This window comes from Blennius ocellaris, assembly GCF_963422515.1.
Source record: "Blennius ocellaris genome assembly, chromosome: 14".
In the NCBI taxonomy this organism is placed as follows: Eukaryota; Metazoa; Chordata; class Actinopteri; order Blenniiformes; family Blenniidae; genus Blennius; species Blennius ocellaris.
The window spans coordinates 22,018,953-22,039,700 of record NC_137663.1 but is presented as its reverse complement, the minus strand read 5'-3'; the positions used below and the strand labels follow the sequence as shown (position 1 = coordinate 22,039,700).

At 40.1% G+C, this 20,748-nt stretch overlaps 1 protein-coding gene across 1 annotated transcript in view; it reads left to right on the top strand.

Moving 5' to 3' along the window:
* Window positions 1-318: 318 nt before the first annotated feature.
* gabrb4 (gamma-aminobutyric acid type A receptor subunit beta4) overlaps window positions 319-20,748 on the top strand; it is a gene marked incomplete at both ends in the record, with an annotated part of 55,900 nt that continues 35,470 nt past the window's right edge. The window contains 2 exons of the mRNA XM_080508782.1: window positions 319-398; window positions 2,406-2,500. Coding sequence (XP_080364908.1) covers window positions 319-398; window positions 2,406-2,500 — 175 coding nt within the window. The remainder of the gene's footprint in view (window positions 399-2,405; window positions 2,501-20,748) is intronic.

Below are 20,748 nucleotides of genomic sequence, written 5' to 3'. Positions count from 1 at the left end.
ATGTCTGATCTTCTGGTGTTGGTCGAGGGGCTATGTGACCTGCACGGATTTCCATAGCTGGGGAAAACAGCAGGGGCCAATTACCAGATTTTTAAATTTATTTATTTGGGTTTTTTTTTTTTTTTAAGGAAAGAAAATCCAGAAGCCTTTATTAACGAAGACATCATATGCGTAGATGTAGTCTAGTTGATTCGAATTTTTTTTTAAACGAGGCAATTATTTTTCTTTTGATTGCCCAGTTTTTACTTTGTGCGGTTTTTTTCTGGAGGACCACTGGACTGGTTGGATTATAGATACTTTAAATAAGGATTTGTGGAGATGTTGGGTCGTCAAGAAGAAAAATTATGTGGAATTTTCTCTGCTCTGGCGGCTTTGTCCTTCGTATGCTTTGTTCAAAGGTAAGAAACACGTCGCGTTGAGTAATAAATCAAATTAATAAATAAATAACACCCACTGCAACAGACGTGATCGCAGCTCAATAAAACCTGGGATGTGGCAAATCGCATTACCGGGGTACCCAGGCCTGCTTATTAGGGGGCATTGCTGGCGATATGTGCTCTATTAGAAGTCGCTGTTGCGCGCGCGAGCGTAAAAACATGCGCGTGTGCGCCATCAAGCCCATTGTGAAACGTAACCTACTCCCTATATTAGAAAATGGGGAAACGTGTGTGCGTGTGTGTGTGTGTGTGTGTGTGTGTGTGTGTGTGTGTGTGTGTGTGTGTGTGTGTGTGTGTGTGTGTGTGTGTGTGTGTGTGTGGTGGATAGGGGAGACTCTTGTTGCCTTCAGCCGGCTACAGTTGGCTTCAGCCATGATCAGACGATCAATCAGCCCTTCATATATTGATCCAAGTTGTAGCCAGAAAACCTTTTATTTTATTTTTATTTTTCAAAATGAAGCTGTTTTTCATGTAACAATTCCTAATTGCATATGTTTCTGTTCAATGAAAATATTCAACCAAAGCCAGCAGGTTTTGGGTTTTTTTTCTTCTTCCTGGAGCTCACCAGACAGGAGGCAGGGTTTAAGTGTTAATAAATAAACTCCTGTCAAGCCCTTTTAATCTCTCCAGCAGACATTACTGCACAGGCTTTTATGAACATCAGCACAGTCTGAACATCCTGATCACTTCCTCCATTGTTTTAATGTTAAAGGCACTGATACAATCCCCTGTGGCCTCCTCTTGTTTCCTTTTCTGCAGCAGAAGCCTACAGCTTCATTTTAGGGCTTGCAGAGAACCGTGGCACTTTTGATGTTGTTACCAAAAAGGGGGACTTTAATCTCGAGGTGTTATTCAGATCGCCCGTTAACAATGCTCTCAGGTGTCGGGCCCACAAGTCCTGCGACTGGCCAGTTTGATGAACAGCTGCACTACCTATGAGCCAATTGAACGGTGCTTCCCCAACTGAGCCCAGGGCGAGTGCTCCTACCAAGGGAGCAATTTTAACCCACTTCTCCACCCCCCCCCCCCCCCCACACCTCCTCCGCCTCTTCTTTTCCCTCCGCGCTCATTCCCGCACCCTCCACCGTAACGAGGAACCTCAGCTGGAGAGCCGGTCCCGGGCAGGTGATGCAGGTCATGGCACCAACGTTATAGGTGTCAGTCAAGAGTGGAGCAGACTCTACGCTCCTCCTGGGGACCGTCTGTCTCCAGGCTAACACCAACCTGGCCCTAGGCTCTGACGATGACTGTGTTATAACCCTGCTCTTATTTAAATATAATGGGGATTTAAAAAAGAAAAAAAGAGTGGAGCGTCTTGGCAAACCAAAGAAACCCAGACTTAGCTACTTGTGATGGCAATGTTTCAAAGGACTGCTATCGACAAAAAGAAACTTGACAGGTGTCTCATCAGCACAGCTTCTTCACTGATTCAATGAAGATGCTGATGGAGGTGAGGCAAGGAGAGGGAAAAAAAACATACCTCATCTCAAAACCTTCACCCTGACAACATCATGGTGGATGCACCTGAATGCAAACGCACTTCAGTTAAGATTCTATTCTTATTCTAAAGAATGTACAAATAAAAATGCTGAAGCTATGAATAATTGATGTTTACTTTTGGAGAAAGTAGGATGCGTGCATGATGGATTAATTTGTAAGGTATTTGTGCATCTAAATCCCCCCCACTCCCCCCCCCCCCCCCCCTTCTCAAGTTGACACCCCCACCACCATTGGGCCAACAATGCTGAGAACATTGAGTAGGTGCAATAACGACTTTCAGACTTGCTTGTACAGTAGGTGTGCTGTGGGGACACAAAATGTCTGTGACAAATGTATCAGACAGTGCTGTTTTTCGTGTGTGTGTGTGTGTGTGTGTGTGTGTGTGTGTGTGTGTGTGTGTGTGTGTGTGTGTGTGTGTGTGTGTGTGGTTTAAAAATGTCTCTCACGCTTTGTGGTTTCTGCCCTCAGCTCCACCACTGGAAGCACCGGAATGTCTGTGGCCAAGACCACCGTGGACAAGTTGCTGAAGGGATATGACATCCGTTTAAGGCCTGATTTTGGAGGTAAGTGCCATAGATCCTTCAGTTTTTTGGGGTTTTTTTTGTTCTTTTTGTCCCTTTTGTTTGTCTGAAGGCACTACCATCGAGGACATTTACGTGTCAAGGTTTTTGGACGCTATTATACGTTATTTCCGAGTCACCCCCTCTGAAATCTGTCAAAGAGTTGGCCTGTGGCAAAATATAGGAGAGAGCTTTGAAGTGACTGCTCCCATGTCATTACTATGCATCTGTTCACATATCGAAGATGGCTGCTACTTTATAAGTAGGGCACACATGGCAAAAAAGCATTCAAACAGTCTGTTTTTGAAACGTGGCAAAAACAAATGTACCCTTTGCTTTTTCATACTTTTCTGATTTTGGATGGTTTATGGCCTCTTTGTATTACATTGCCTCATACATTTGCCTCATTAACTTTTATTGGAAATTGTACACCTGCTCATTAGTACAATGTGTATTTTGATAATTAGGGAACAAGTCATTTGTGTATGCCATTTGGGTTGATTGTTTTACGGAAGCTATTTAACCACAACAGACGTAAGAAGTGTAAAAATAGTAATTTGCTTGGATTTAACTGCTTTGTTCCCAATGATTTAACTATCTACTCTATATAGAAAAGCAGGAGGTCTGTAGATGCAACACACAAGACGGATAGGGTAAAAACGACGACGACAACCAAAAAAAACCAAAACCAAGGCTGCTGTTTGATTGCTTTGACATTAAAACATCAGGTCTGGTTTATACAAGGCCTGTAACTAATGATGTAATAACTCAAAGCTGACTGACAGCCAGGTTGAAGGCTCTAATTCAGTACAGTAGCCGGGATTGTACACCTATTCACTTCAGCACCAGATTTATTGTTTCAGAGCTAAAGGCTTCTGCAGCTACTTGTTACTGTCTACAAAACAAAGGCCAAAGTCGGCACTCGGGGTGTTTTAACGGGGTGTCACATTAATATAACAAGAGCAAATGACACAATAGAACGCCTGTCAACAATTAGTTCTGAGAGTGTTGCATGGTTAAAAAAACAAACAAAAAATCAAACAAAAAGGTTGCCTGTATGCAGTTGCTTCAAGTCTTACAATCAGGAATGCGATATCTGTCAAAACCAGAGGGGTGGGAATTAATAACCATGGAGGAAGTTTAGGGGTTTTCCTAACATCTTTGTCACTTTTGAGAAGCGATCAGGACAAATTTAATTAGTGTAAATGTAATGAAGATAAAATTACATTTTAAAAGAATCTCCATTAAAAACTTCAAGTTCAACAGCTTTCTGTAAAGGCCTGACTATCTGGCTACCACAACATACTTTGTTTTACAACCACAATAAGTTCAGCATTCAGTAAAAAATAATGACTACTCATTCACAAGGATCCTGCTTAAAACTTACACGGCCACTTAAATGGATCGCACATTCAGTTTGCATGCATTTTTGGGTCAATGAATTAAGAAGGACATCATCATGCGTGAAATCATGCAGAAACAGAGGTGTTCAAATGAAGGTTTTGCATGTGTTAGGCCCCGTTTACATGAACCAAAAAAAAAAGGTATTGTTTCTATCTTCATTTGCGTTCGACATTTAGTAATTGAATGGAGTACTGAGACTGCGAGCGCTGATTAAAATGTGATGCAATGTAGTTGAGTGCGTTGTTCGAGGAAGTTGTCCAACGTATTGGCGTGTTACTGCAGATGAATCTGAAGTTGGCCCAAAGAAAAATGCAATATAGAGTGACGTTTGGTCACAAGGTCAGTTTGAGGTGCGACACAGGAAATAATTCCTGCCGAAGTCCAGAAATAAAAATCATTTGGAGTCAATGGAGGAAATGATCCCTATGAAGTCACGTGCTAAAAGTAATTCAGCAGAATAGAGGATATGTTGACCCATTCCTCCAGAAAATGCCGGTGCCCGTTATTCAGATAGGTCAACTGATTTGCAGTAGAATCAAATTCTCTATATTTTTAAGTAAATTAACAATGAAAACACTAGATTATAAGTGCAGTTTAGCGAAGTCAGCAATGGCAGGCACAACCTCAGCTCATAGAAATGATAAACTTTAACGATTTATAGACAGAGACAATGTATCTCCACTACAAAATATGCAAATCCACTGTATAACTAGGTTATGTTTACGACAGCCTGACTTGTATTGATTGGCGAATGTGTGAACTGCACACACCCCGAATCGCTGTGGCAGCTTATTTTTTTGTGTCTGTAATGCTAAAATACGTCCAGACACAGTGTACGTGTCGGCTGAATCTTCAAAAGCACAGACATTTACATTTTTTGGGAGGCTTTATTTGGCTGACTTGCCTCCTTTATAACACGTGCTATCTAGATTGTGCTTTTTAAGATTACAGCATATTGTTTGCCACTATCTTTTTTCAAGATGCTGCAGGCTGCAGCATGTCAGTCCTGCAACGACACCACGCGCGACGGGAATGAGAGCAAGCAGTGACAAAACATATAGCAGGTGCACCTCCTCACATAACCTTTCACTGGTGGGGTGCTCTGCCAAAAGCAGATGCTCTGATGAAGGTTTATGTGCCAAGATACGTTATCCTGATGTTAGCCATTGTAAAAAAAAAAAAAAATGCTATAGTTGAGGGTAAATCTCCGTTCGGTGTTCTGGAGCGCTGCCATTCCAGAGTCGCTTCTTAGACTCTGTGAAAAGGAAATGACAGCAAGCAGCAAGGAAGTGTCATTTTCACTCCGTCTCTGACTGTTGAAACACGGATGTAATATTCAGCAGTAACCGTAGTTTGGGATATTCTCGGGTGAATTCGCTTTTTGCAGCCAATTCCAGTCGGGGAATCATTGGCCAGCCAAGAACAGCCTCTTTTAAAAAATATTGAATATCACTGAGACGTCTCTGTTACATATTCACACATTCCTCTGCCCCATTTATGTGGCTCCATCGCTCTGTAGTTGGTGCCTGCACATGCCAAGTCATTGTGTTTCCCCTCTTTGGTTTCAATTAGTGGTTTTGTAACTGTTGGCAGAAATTTCAACTGATCTGAAATGGTTTGAAATGTTTTTTTTCTTCTTTTTTTTTAAAATCTTTTTAAATTTAATTCATGTTTTCTTTCTTCTTCACCTGCAGCAGTCTACTCGCTCATCGTTTCTGCAAAGGCTGAGTTTGAGTTTGCTAACATGACTATTGCTACAATTAAATTAATCAAATCCTTTTTTTAAACCACATTATCCACTTTAGGGTCATTCAAAGCAGCACATTCACTCAAATGGGCAGTCAATGAAGTCATATTTTATGATAACCTGAGAAAACATGCAAACACAAATAAGCCTCAAACTTGGAAACACTCAGAAGTATTATTAAAGTAAAGTTGTAGTGCTGACTGCTGCACCACAGTTCTGTTTCTTCAATATTTCTATTAAATGAAAAATATCTTGATGGGGAGAATGCTCAAACTCAACACAGAAAGGCAGGGATTTTTACCCACAATTTACTGACTAAGAACCACTGTCAGGTCCAACATATATTTCATAGTTTTGTTAGACTACAGATCAATAGAAATGTGAGGTATTAAGTAAATGTATATGTGGTGCATAAATGTTGTATAATAAGAAACAGAATCCATTTGGTGGCCGATAGTATGCAATGAAAAATATTCTTAAAATTACAATCATATTCATTTATCTGTTGGCATAGTGTGGTGTTGCAGTATCACATTAAATAAATCTTTATAGTTTCTATTAAAAAAAAAAAGGAAATTAAAGATTTTCCTGGTTTTACTTGAGGGGAGCACTAGAATGTATGTTGACATTGGCTGTTTGAATATGTATTGGTCAGAGGCAGTTGTTATTCAGCAGCCTGTGAATGTGCTTGACTGGGTAGAGCAAGTTTTACAGACTGAGTATCCCGGGCAGGCACAGAGTCGCTGTGCTTTCCCCTCCGGCCGGGGAGCTGTAGTCCATCACGTCTTGATATTTCCAACATCAGTCAGCTACTTCTGCCGTGACACAACTGCTGACGACCTTCAGCGCTGCGAGATTCAACGAGGAGAGTTTTAATTTGGCACAATGCTGGACACTGAATGTGGCTCCGAACAGCCTGGCCAACACCCATATTTGAAAAAAAAAAAAAGAAAGAAAGAAAGAAAGAAAAAGAAAGAAAGAAAGAAAGTAGCCCAAAGGTGCATGCTGATGGAAAAAGCTTGTGGTCTAAATGGCCAGAAAGAGGTTGCCAAGAGTGAAGCTGGACGGTTTCACTGATGTGTGGTGGCTTGTGTATCCAGATGAAAAGCCTCTCTCTGCAGTCACCCCCGTTCAGACACTCAACTCTTTTCCTCACTGATCTTTGAGCCAAGCGGGTTTTCATTGGACATCTTCTGAAATGGTCAACAGACCTAAATAGCAGCCTCGCCATCAATGAGGATTTTAAAGAGGAACTCCAGAGTAATTTGCATGATTTATCAAAAATTGTTTCTTTCTAACTCAAGCACCGATTGTTGAGGATGTATGCGTCTCATCTCTTTGAAAAATGGCCTTTGCTTGTACCATCGAAAAGAAAAGAAAAAAAAAAAACTGCCCATGGTTATAGAGCTGAATCATAGACTTTCACATCACCTCAATGATGTATTACGTAGATTTCAGCTCAACAAAGTAAAGCAGAATATTGCAGGCTTGGTAAAAAGGAAATTGTCTTCTCCCACCATAGCACCATTTTTTTTTCTTCATCTTTTAATCACATTCACAGACGTCATCATTCAACTTCCATATGACATTAGGCTGCACTGTGCTTATATTGTTCGGGAGTAATGAGATATGAGGGTGTAAAATTAAAACTGATGCGTCACACTACTAAAATTACTACCGTTTAATCCAATACCTGAAATGAAAGCCAGACTTCAAGAGGACAAAGGATGTGCTTGTTTGCAATTCACTCCACTGTTTTTTTTTTGTTTGTTTGTTTGTCAGTTAGGTTTTTGTTTTCAGATTTTGTTGAGTTGGATGTTAAATATTGTATGCAAGGCCTTTACACACTCAAGTAAACATCAAAAATGCATTCCTGATCATACCATTTGTCCACTGCATGGTGTCTTGTCACCGGTACCGGCATCCTTATCACTACAGTGTTAATGAGGTTTTATCTTCTCTTTGTAACACTGCACCATAATGAACTAAGGATGAAACTCATTTTGTTTCTCTCTCACAGTCAAACTCTTGCTCACAGTGCATCTTTTATGCCAGCTTAGAGCTGTTTGCTTATTCTTCAAATGGTAGTCAAATTGCCTTTAAATAAGCAATAAAGTCATTGGAATATGGCCTAATGAATCCATCCATCCATACATACATACATACATACAGTACATACTTTGATCTATTATTTTAGCTTTAGCTTTAGTTTCAGTAGTGTCATCGGGCTCTTTGTTGTGTTGGCCGTGTCATCTGGTTCGGCAGATGATCCAAGTGAATGTGTGAGGATTGTCTTTGGATGAACGGGAAGATGGAAGTCATCGCAATATGGCCCAGTCAGAGAGTGTCAAGGAAATGTGTGGAGAAAGCAAATAGAGAAGACAATAAGCAGAAAACAGAACTTGGTTTTCTTTCTACCAGGGTACAACAGTCCAGGTTTGGAGTCCCTCGGGTACTTACAAAGGTCGCTGCTGTTGTTTCAAGTAAGGAAGGCTATAATATGGAGTGCTGTGACTTTAGTGTTGTGTTTGATGGCATGCTTTGAGACAGGCTGGCATGAAGGTTTAATGACAATGCTGTGCCTTCTGTTGGGAAGTCCCCACTCTGACCTTCCAAGAAGTGCCCCAGATTTCCAAGGGACTGAGCGAGGACTGCAAATCATGCAGAAATACAAATACTCAAAGGAAGTTTGGTAAACTATAAATAGTCTGGTTAAATAATTAGAAATTGAACTAGAAAACATCTATTTTCTCCAGGTACTCTGGTTTCCTTCCCAAACCAAAGACAAGCCAATCAGATGGATTGTCATCCTCAAATTGACCATCGGTGTCAGTTGTTGTGATGGACTTTTAATATGTCCAGGGCACATCCTGCTCCAGCCCCTCCAGTACCTTACACTGGATGAAGCAAGTCAAGATACATGGGAGGATGGTTCTTCAGTTCTGGACACCTCATGCTTCCACAATCGCCAACAACACACATGGAAAAAGATGGATTATTTGCACATATTAATTGGGTTAATGCAACCATCCTGCATTGTCAATGATCAGTTAGCAAAGCATTAAAGGCTGCTTAGCCAACAATCTGTCGTATCAAAGAAATGTCCCCACTGATTCGCACACACAGGTGAAATCACCTGCGGAGGAAAACAGACTGTTGGCTCTCTCCGACACACGATTGGCCACCCTCGGTGTCGCGTTTGTGGCAGTCGGACCCATTTCCCGAAGAACAATAGACACTCTGCCGAAATTTCTCGTGAGCCGGTGCACTTTTACAATGGTTTGATTGTGAGGGGTACAATAGCAGAGCCAACATGGATCAGGTGTTTGAGAGTCTTTCAAGATAAAGGGCAACGCCTGAGAAAAGAGAAATCTTAGTGTGACTTGGGGGTGGGGGGGGAAACACACAATCATCACAATGGGCTTGGACACACTGGAATATCACTCTTGCAAAACGATCAAAAGAAAGTCATCAAATGAAGCTCTGGTTCCAAGATTGTAGAATGTGTCTATGTTTGTGTAGGTGATTGTTAACCCAGATGAACTATCACCTCTTCAAAACTGTGAAGTAGAGATCGGGCCCTGCTCCATATGCCTTCGAAGAACAAATGACTGTGCATTCAGATCCACCATTTGATTATACTGTAACTGTATACAGACATCATGATAATGGAGCAATGCCTCCTCCTGTGGCATTGATGCAGCACTTTAATGGTACAGAAAAATCCACTGGTCACATCGTCTCTTTGGACCCACCTTTATAAATATCTACTGTAAAATGCTTCATGAGTTTGACAATCATAACAATTTATCCGGACAGGCTCACAGAGCACAGATGCACCAGTACATTATGTACAGAGTTAGTAAAAGCATTGAAAATGCAGTAAGCTGCTGTAGACTCAGTGTTTGTGCCCCTCGGCCGGTGTTTTTGAAAAGTTGTATGTGAGCTTGCACAGCAGGTTAGAAACTGCGTAGAGGAGGACTTTTCTCTATACTTGTATGCTTAATGTTGACACAAACATCATCAGAAAGCTGGATGCACCCTGTGGTGAACAAGAATACTTCTACCTTACATGTGAGTGATCACAGATTGTGGAAGAAATACAGAAGAATCATCCGAATGCTTCTTTATCTGAAAATCATTTCCCCGTCAGATGGCACATGGCTGGTGGGCCCGGCACAAATAAAAGGGACAGGAGAACAAAGTGATATCCTGTCCGCAGTGTTCAGCAAATCAAAGAGTGGCTTCATTGCCTTACATGCCCGGGAGGGCTCCAAGTGTCCATTCATTAGGCAAATGTTCCTTATCTGTACCTGGATTTGTGGGTGATTGCTCAAAATGAATTGAAGGCCCCATCACAGCAAGTTTTATAGTCCATAGCCTGCATGACACTGTGGTGACAGACAATGGGATAACATTCAACTGTGACCTTTATAATAAGAACAGGATGGCAATATGTCATGTGGGCACTGGTCCAATTCACCTTGCTCTTAATGGTTTAGAAGAATAAGCAGTCCAGGTAGTGACGGGAGGGGGATGTTGCTCCCCACGATGATTGAGAGTCTCACGTTTTCGCTCAACATCATACAACAGATAACTACAGATATCGATGCAAGCACAGATCGTGAACAAGAGATTATATAAATTCAGTAACATTCTCTTTGTTTGAGGGAAGAAGAAATGTAGGCTGTCATTTTTCACCACCAGTGATATAAACACATCGTCAGAGTAAGTACAGCAGGACTAAAGGCTGTTCAAAAGGTAGAAAGCAGAAAGTTTTATTCATTGGGGATAGAGAATTTATCACCCAAATGCGATAATGTAGCTCTAAACGCCCTTAAATGGCTAGGAATATTGGAACCAGTGCAATTTCTGGTAGATTCTGCTAGTTTCATCACTAATATAGTTAATGTACCTGAATGAACATTTTGTCCCAGTTTTGGGGGGAAAATAAAGCAGACCATCATCACAAACATTTTTTTTATTTATTTTTTTATTTTTACTAATTTTGGTAATATGTACTCATGATGTAACAATGTATTTAACCAAAAGCTTATTATCAGTTATTCTTGTAAATCCTGTTTGTTGAGCCTCCTCCCTATTGCATTTCCCTTTATCACATCGCTTACTCGCTCATGCAGCCTTGCTTGTCTGCACACACATCAAGGCATTGAAGAGTGTTGGAAACCTTGCATGTGTCTGCATGAAAAGCTTATTTCTCCGTCGAGTGGTCTGCCACTTGGATTAAATCTGGAACACAGGTGTGGCCCGTCCTGGATGACGAAGGACACCTTGATCTCTGTAAAGCCTTTGGTGGGGTTTCTCTGACACATGGCCTCGACATTCTGTATGATGAAGTGGTTTTCATGAAAGTGATGACCCATAAAATGTATGTGAATACATTTTTTAAGTAGAGTAATGAAATTCACAACCTAGCTAAATCAGTTCTATAAGAGGCCCGTTTAATTATTAACCTTGCACGCCATACATTTACAAATATCCCGATAGCTTACGGTTACCACAACATTTGAATACTTTTAAAATAACAAAATGGGGAAAAGTATGATTTATTGATAAACATAAATTAGATTGTAATGAACACGAACAGCATCAAAGGGAGAATGGATGGATACACATGCAGCTTATAGAGCATCCAGCCTCGCGACCTGCTGGATGACGACACTCACTGCTAATTTACTATAAAAGTAAAACTCTATTTCTAATTTGTCCACAAGGAATTACATTCAGAGTTTTCAGTCAGAGTAGGGGACATTACGTAACACTGACACTACTGGTTGAGAGATTAGCATGCTTTACCATGATTGTTAATTTGTGAAAACACACAAGCCATAGGCCGAAGATATCTATAATCTGGGAAGCTTTTGTCAATATTAGAAGAGGGCCTGGTCTATAAATTGGACATGCAAAAAATCAGAAACTCTCCATTTAGTTTTCATTCATAAATATAGAATATGTATTGGGCGTGTTTCAATGACCACACAAAATACTGGGATAGCTATTTGCTATTAGAGAAACGTGCAATGTGGTATCTTAGCTGGCGTACCACGACTTTTGTTTGCAAACTGTATCTTTTTTGACTTTCAGTTCATGATTAATCATCTTCTAGATAGTTAGTTTTTTGTTTTCTTTCAAAATCCGCTTTTTTTCTTTTGCTGTAAGGTTTGAATTTGATCACCCACAAAGAGCACACAAACTGCAGGCTCACTATATTGTGCGAGCCTAGATTTTAGCAGGCTTTGTCCAGAATGTCAGTAAATCTATCTATGAAACGGGGCTGTATTTGACTATTGGACTGAACTCAGACTGACACCTCTGATGTTTCTGCACTCATAATGAGTTAACCGCAACAAACCAAGTAACTGAAGTTCTACTTAGAATTTGTGCATTTATGAACCGGTACACAATTGGCATTAAAGCAATCACTTGGATAACTTTTTGTTCAAAACATCCACAATACTGAATCAAAAACACTTTAACAAAGTGGATACCAATCATTCATTTGCGAGGGTGGTTGCTCAAATGTGTACATCTGGTAGCAAGTATCATGAACCGTGCTACAAGTACAGTTTGTCCCCTCGGTTAAGAGAAGGAGCTGATCTGATGGTGCGCCCGCAGCCATTATTGATTTGTTTGTGGGAGTCATGTTGAATTGAAGGCCATCCACATGCAGACTGGCTCAAAACTCTTGCGAAAGGAATTCACTGTCTCAGGCTCAAAATGGAAAAAGACCAACAAAAACAAAGGAGCATCCAGTCAGTTGGGAGAGACGAGACGAACCAGCTCGGCTCTCACCTCTTCACGTATTTGCCCTTCTGGCGGACATATTTCAGATCAAGCTGTCATCATCACGGGAACGGGTTTTTACGGTCTCGGCTGCCACAATTAACAAAGCATGAAGGGTGACATATCACAAATGCCATGAACATGCCATTTCTCCGGCTGAGCCCCAAACAAGCGCCGAGACATTTCTGGATTAAGGAAAAATAAAACCGGATGAGTTGAAACTGCAGATTCTGTAGATAAACATGTGGCTTGATTCATGGGGGTTGCATTCATTGTGGATTGTACGCTTGGCGCAAGGCATTGCAAAGCGTGTGTTTGCATACGAGCGCTGATCACAAAGAGGAGTGAGTGAAGCTGAAAACCCTCCCACTAAATATAGTTGACAAATTACCAGGGGGTATTCTGAGGCAAGCATTTTTGAAATGGTGACTTTGGTATGAGCTTGTTATCACACAGAGGGAGGGTGTGTGTGTTTTTTTTAGGGCTGTAGACAGTGCCATGGAATGGCATGGCCACTGTTATACCAACTAGGTTTACTATGATAGTTTCATCTGTAAATATAATATAATATAATATAATATAATATAATATAATATAATATAATATAATATAATATAATATAATATAATATAATATAATATAATATAATATAATATAATATAAATTGAAGCCCAAGAGAGTGTCTGATGATTTTATAAATCATTATGTCATTATGTTAAATAGGAAGGACTCTGTGTAACATACATACTACTATGTTTAATGTGATTACATGACAGCACAAGTTGCACTACATGCAACTTTAAATGCCCAAACATTGGTTTAATCCTCTTTCACTGATTCAAGCAACATTTATCTTCTACTTTTTATCCTGAAGAAAGCCAAAGAAAACACTTTTTTTTTTTTTAAATCACTTAACTGGATGCATCTGTTTCCTGGTACTGTTATTTAATGAGTTGTATGAAACACTTTGCACATAATTGTCATAGTAATTTACTTAATTGGATGCTACACATAACAGACGATGTGTAGAAAGTATGTTTATTGAAAGCTGGACAAATTAGTATGGCAGCCAAAAGCTGGCAGATATCTTTAGAGGGATCATGAACAGGAAACTTCACAATCATTAGAAATCTTTATTAATAAGCTGTCCGGCAGTTATAAACATGAGGTGCTCGTCTGCATTGCAGTGTTAGTTTACCCTGCACTATTTGTCTTGTATGTGCTGTTAACGTCTCGCTGTAGTTTATGAGACTGTTTCATACTATTCAGCTTCTTTCTGCTGGTTGTTGATTATGTCAGCACTTACATTGTCCTTCCTCATACTGAACATGGAAAATAATTTAGATTATCAGCACAAACACAGCTCTGTGATGCTTTCGGAAACCACACTGTCCTTTCTTATTTTGTCCTCGTCTGCTGTAATAAACACCGGTGCTGACTTGGTGTGTGCGTCTTTTTTTTTTTTTTTAAAGGGCATTTTGTCTTTTTGTGCAGCAGAGAGAAAATGGATATTAACCAGCATACTGTAGATGTGCATAAACATGGTGACAAAGAAAGTGGAGAGCCTGTAAATGTCTAACAGAAGGCGCAGTGCTGGAGGTAATTTATGGAGGGCTGTCCGTTGCTGTAGATGGCCCCCTGCAGATTTTAGAAAGCCACATAACTGATGAAAGTTGCATTGTTGAACATTTTCGGGGGAGCTCCAAATAGACATCAAGTGGAAAATGTGTTTCTGTTAATGAAAGTTCACTCATGTACCTTTTAGGAGGAGAGGACAGAAAAAGGACACGTCCTGTCCGAGGACTGTAGAGTCACAGTAGCATTAAGCTCCATCGAGAAAAAAACTGAAAAAAGCATTAAAGAGGTGACTGGGAGAGTCCCCCGGGGGCTCTCTGGGTCGGGGAGCATTTTCTGTTTCACAGTGGTTATCAGCACCATGAAATGAAATTACTTTGGTTGAGAAACCTCATAGAAACTCTCCCCCACCAAGTCCTATGCATTGTTGGTTTAATGTCACTTTATTGTAGACAAAAACATCAAACGTCAGCATAAATTCATTCCAGGATAACTTCTTTAGATTGATTATTGTGTCCTTCAAACTTTTTCTGTGGTTACTGTGTTTTTGCTTTTGCTGAGCTCTCAGGACCTTACATCAGCTTTTTGGTATAACACTATTACTTATGCTATGCTAACGCTAACGCAATTGTTCCGAAAGTGTTTTCCTTGGAGCTCCCAATCAGATTGCCTTTCAAAAAAGCTGTGGATCCTCTCACTGAGCTCCCATTTTCGAAATATTGCCGTGAAGACAAGCAGTGGTGGACACACTCACTCTCACCACCTGCTCTAGACTCTACAAAGTGTGATGGGGGAGATAGCTATGTCTGAGTGTCTTTACTCCATATTACCAAGATGAATGGATGAATGGATGAATGGAGACGTTATACGTCCATCCTGCTTTTACACTAGTATTTGGAATTCTCACAATCTGACCTGTGAACAACATGTTATCGACAGGAAAAGAAGCTTGAAAAGCTCAAGAAGTAATAGGTTGGGTCTTTATGATTCGCTTACATTTCAGAGTTTAACAATCTGAACCATTAGGAAGCACCAATAGGTGCCAGGACCGCGGGGAAGTGAGGACCAGACTCTCTGTTTGGCAGCTTGCGGCCACAACTGTGAGCACCTGATCGCTGGCTATAGGCGGTGTTCATCAAGCCTCTCAAATGCAGCCTGGTGCCAGTTCAGCCTGTGGCCATGTCATCAAAGTATACTCACCTGTCCCTGTCTGCCATATGCAGCCAGGCTTCTACAGATCCCATTGACCCAAATGAGCCCCAGCTGCAGCTTGATCTTGTTTGCGATGGAAAAAACCGTAAATGCAGCAATGAAACGGCAGATCAGTTGCAGCGACACCGGTGAGCAGGATAGACTCTTAATCGACCGAATGTGAAAGGGAATGCCAGGACATGTGAGTAACGGCAGGAGCTACCACACTTTATATTCAGTTTGTAATGCACTATACAATCATGTGGGTGTAATTGATCTGGGGCTACCCTTTGTGTCCTATGAGATAAGAGGCTAAACGCTGTTCACATATGTGCGCCATTTACAGAAATCACTTCCCACGCCATTATTTCACCCTCTGTGAACATGACCGCTGATTGATGTGCGCAGGACATCACTAGCAACCTGCACCTTGGCAGCTGCAGCCATTAAATGATATATGGCGGCAGTTCTATCAAGGCCAGCGGACACTTTTGCAATACTGAGAACAATCTCTTAGTCTGTGTACTGCCACGTGTCAAACGGCAGGCTGCTTTGCATATGGGCTGATAGCAGAGGCCATCGTAATTCAGTCTCAAAGTAATGCCTATTCAGCGCAAAACAGGAGTGTGTTGTCAGATCCCCAGGATGGATGCTGGGGCATGTACAAGTGATATCTATCCTGATGAAGAGAGAATGCCCAGTGATTTATTACAGAAGAAACACGGGGAAAATGCTCGGGCTGGGCGCTTTTTTTCCTTTTCCCTCCGCTTAGATTTCCTATTTGAATTAAATGAGGTGTGTATGTAGGCAGGCGGAGGGGGGCAAGGGTGGTGAGAGATAGCATGCAGGAGAAAGGACATACTTCATCTTCCCATTCAAAGTGTTGTTTTCAGCAAGTTTGAAATGAAGGAGAAAAATGCTGATAGAATTGCACCAGAATGTATCGCAGTGGCCTGCAATGTACAAAAAAAATAAATAAAAAATCCTGGGTCAGGCGTTGGTGAGGCATCCTGCATGCCGTGCATTTTTCCCCGCCTCCTCTCTGTTTTTTAGATTCTCCTGTTAAGGTCCCCAGTGACTCACTTTTTGACCCTACGGTGATTGATGGGAGATGTGCCCTTGACAAGGCCAGGATAGGCTGGCCAAGGGCAAAATGCAGCTATCCAATTGTTTCACAAAGATAAACAAGGGGGGGAAATGTCATTTACAGCATCTGGAGATAGATGTTTGTCAGCCTCGCTACCAGGAAGCACGCTTAAAAGCCCATCTCATTATTGACCTCCCAACAGCCAGCCATATGAAGCTGGTTTCAGCATAAGAATGATGCTTCCAGGGAGAGGATGCCAGAAGGGAGTCTCCATGTTTGAGTTAATAGTATGAGACCAACTTTAAAAAGACTTGATGGTTGGCTTGTAATAAAGGATCTCTTTGGTCGTCTTCCCCCTTAATGTGAAAATGTTGGCATTAAATCAACTTGTATTGTAAAGAAAATTGTGAAGTCTTCATTTGGTATTTGATAATTAAGGCCACATAACTTGATGGGGCAAATTAATTTAGCTAAAAAAAAAAAGTCACATGGATTAAATAAATACGCATTGCAGCATGTATCAATGGAACTAAGGGGTGAATGTTTTCTTTGTTCTCCCTCGAAATTATTACAATTTTCCATTTTCCTATCTGTGGATCAAGGTGACATATCTTCAGGAATACAAGTAACTACTTATATGTAAGTATCATGAGATTTAATTTGTTTCTGGTAATTTCTCCTTGTTTGTTTGGCTTTTTTTTGTAACATGTATATTGACCACGTTGATATCTTGACAATCATAAATTTGCAATATATTGTGCATCCCTGATTGCAATGACCAGAAATGTGTTCAGAAACTAAATACTTTGTATTTACAGTGAAACACTTGATCTGTTGTAGATGGTTTAAATTAATATTTCAGTAATCAATGTTTCTGATTATTATCATTATAGCTATTATTACAATTATTACTATTATTACAATTACAATTACAAAAAGTACAACCCTCAGTTATTCATCTAATACCTTTATGTATTCATAAAGTACATGTTGTACCTTCCATACACCTTTTACAAGGCGATAGATCAAACCTTCAATCATGCATTTAATTGTAAGATAACCAGTTGGCAAAACAAAAAACAAACATGCATGACCACAATCAGCTGCTTTTACCACGAGCTTTCAATTCCCTGAAAACTTAGAGCAAGTATTCGACATGAACAGTTGCAAAGAATTTACGTTAAATCTGTTTCTTCAAGTGATCAGATTGATCTGAGGTGTTCAAAGGGTGGGAGATAATTGCAAGTTAATGCCAGACTTCCTCATGTCTTTCAAATGATTAGATTATTAAATGCCTATTGGGATTCAAAGGCAATAAAAACTCTACGTGTGCTTGTTAAATGCTTTTGACATATGCTTTGACATATCTCCTCAGTCTTTGCATGTATAAAATATTTTAATAAAATAACTTTACTTTTTTTTTTCTTCTTTATGATAGCTTCTTCTCATAAACCACAAGTAAAAAAAAAAACCCTCCTGACCCTTAGATTTTTTTCCTCCAGCTGTGGCAGGGTGAGATACTGTGTCTTGAATCCACTTTACATCATATTACAATGACTAGCTGTACACTGTATGTTGTTCATAATGACTATTAGACAGTATGTAGTTGGCAATCTCTCAAAGCTGAATATTATTATTCCTAATGCAATACATTTACATAATTTTTATGACATGTTATTGTAGTTAACGCGTTCCGACCATTTAGATTTATGCACAGTTTAATGCCTGGAAAATTCCTCTTCTGGTGGACTGACAAAAGCGGTGCGACAGTGTTTCTCTGCTCTACACACCCAGCCATATTTTATTGACGCTCAGACGGGTGGAGTTGCGTGACACAAGAAAGTTGATGACTGCGATGATTGGTAAGATTCCAAAATCTCAATTTGCGGCTCGCTATCAGGTGTCCATTACGCCGGGAGTGGTGAATGAATGAACGGCGGAGTGATTGAAGTCAACGCTACCGGTCGGAATCGCAATGTTTCTTGATCTGACAATCACCATGGCAACAGTACTTCTGCTTCATGCTGCATGGGCCATGATGTGGCTGTGATAATGCACTCTCAGGTGTTCTGATATGGAAAATAACCTCGGATGTCATTACAACATGCAGCTGTTTTACACTTTTAGTGTTCGGTTTGAATGCAGTGATTATCTTATGGTGTTATTCGCGTCTCCTCGATCGTCCGTGGGATCTGTTTGACTCACACGGCATTAGCAATGGCTCTCCTCACAGTATATGGACCGTATCCTGTTCAGTGCCCTGCAGTGATAGCAGTGTAAGGATTATGCAAACTGACTGAAAACAAGCGTGAAGCTCAAAATATTGAAATTAGTTGTCACGAGAAGTGACTAACGTGTGTAGATAGCTGCTGGGTGGTGCTGTCTTTAAGTGCATGCTTTTTAAAAAAAAATCCATTATTCAAGATTTTCTTCTTTCTTTTTTCTTTTTTGTGGATGCGTGCTGGGTGGAACCATTTGACTTGAAGTCATCAATCAAAGATCAACGTGAAGATTTTATTCTTTTTAAGAAAACTTGAACATGTGTTTCTGTGTCAGGCATTCTGTGTTGTGCAAGTAATAGACTGGGGGGAGGGGGGGGGGGCGGTAACTTATTTTATTTCTTCATCAATCTCACTTAAGTATTCCTGTCGTAACATGCACATTTTTGTACTGTTGTAGGGTTATTCTGACACATGTCAGCAATGTTTGCATCGGTCTGATGAAAATTAATTTGTTACATTTACCTGAAGTCACCACAGTTTGAGGAAGATGCTTCATAATAGGATTTTTTTTTTTTTTTAAATGTGAACAACTATGCACACACAGAGGAGTATAATTTATTTTAGATTTTTATTTATTTATTTATTTGTTTATTAAAAAAAATACATTTTTAAATACATTACAGTCATTCCAATGTGCTTTTATAGAGAAAATAGAAAAGCTCAACATGTCCACATGAGCAAGCAGGTGTGTTTGCGACTGTGGAAAGGAAAAACTCCCCCCAACAGGGAGAAACCTTTGCAGAAACCAGACTCAGAGGTGGCGGCATTCTGCGAAAATATCTTTCACCACAATAACTCCTCCTTTTCAAACAGACAGCGGTTAGAACTCATATTGCGATTTGTACATTAATCCCAATGTAGGTCAGGTATCCATATTTTTTTAAGATTAACCATCTCTGTATACTATTTACACAATATTGTGTTCTATGTTCTTCCTCCCATTAGTAGTTTGTATGCTGTTTCCATATGTCAATTTTCTCTCATGTTACTCAGACTGAGTCAGTTGATTAGTAATGAAGAGTTTCTTTTTCAAATCGTTCCGGGACCGAGTGACAGCAGTGGCACAACTGTGATAAACAAGATAACTGAAAAGTAATTTTATAAGAGAAACCATTTAATAACATGTTACTGCTAAAATGCTACTCGATGACACATCATTCACCACCGCTGGTAATTCTGTGTTATTTTCTACTGGTAAATGTTTAATTCCACCACCAGATAGTACCCAGCATAATTATGTCAGACATACATTCATTTATAAAGAGCCCCACAACTGCCTTCGTACTGAAACATGTCGTTAAAAACAGGAATAGATATGCTGATTTTTCATCGAATTCAAGTCGCTTATAATCTGATAAGACAACTCACCTTCTCCCTCTTGTTCCTCAGTCTTTTAATACACAAACAAACTGTCACTTATCTATTTGATTCCAATTTATTTTGTTTCTCTTCTTTACATTTATACTTTTTTTTATTTCGTTGTTTTGAGTTTGTCATTTAAAGTCTGTCTCCCTCAGCTCTCCAGAGTTTTGTCTGTCACACCGTCTCTCTCTCTCTCTGTTTTTGTGTGAGGTGAGATGTTTGGTGAAGTGTCTTTTTTTTTTTTATCTCACCTGAACAATGTCACTTTCTCTGTTCCCTTTAGTGTTTCGTCATTTCGGATGCAAATAGCTGAACTCTAAACTGTAGATTCATAGGGGGTCAAAAAACACACAAAGAAAATACGCCCGATGAGTGAAACACAGGAAAGTGACTTTCTCATAACTTTAATATCCTCCCTCACTGTGACCTGTTATATTTTCAGAGTTTTGGTTTTTTTTGGGTTTTTTTCTCCTTCTTCTTCCAAAATTGGCACAACCACCATTTGGACTCAAGGACAAGCTGATCACGTTGTGACGGTCAAAGGTTAAATGCCACCGTGACTTCCTGACCGTCCTCTTCTTGCGCACACAATATATTGCGTGTGCCTCAAGGGAATTTCATTACTCATGTGGTACAAACATTCACATGCTTCCAAACATAAACTGATTAGATTCTGCTGGTTCAAGGTCAAGGTTACTGTGGCCTCACAACACGCATTTTTCACCATAAGACCATGTTTATGACTAAAGGATTAAAGATGTGAAAGTCTATCTCGAAATGGTCAAATCTTGGACTTTTT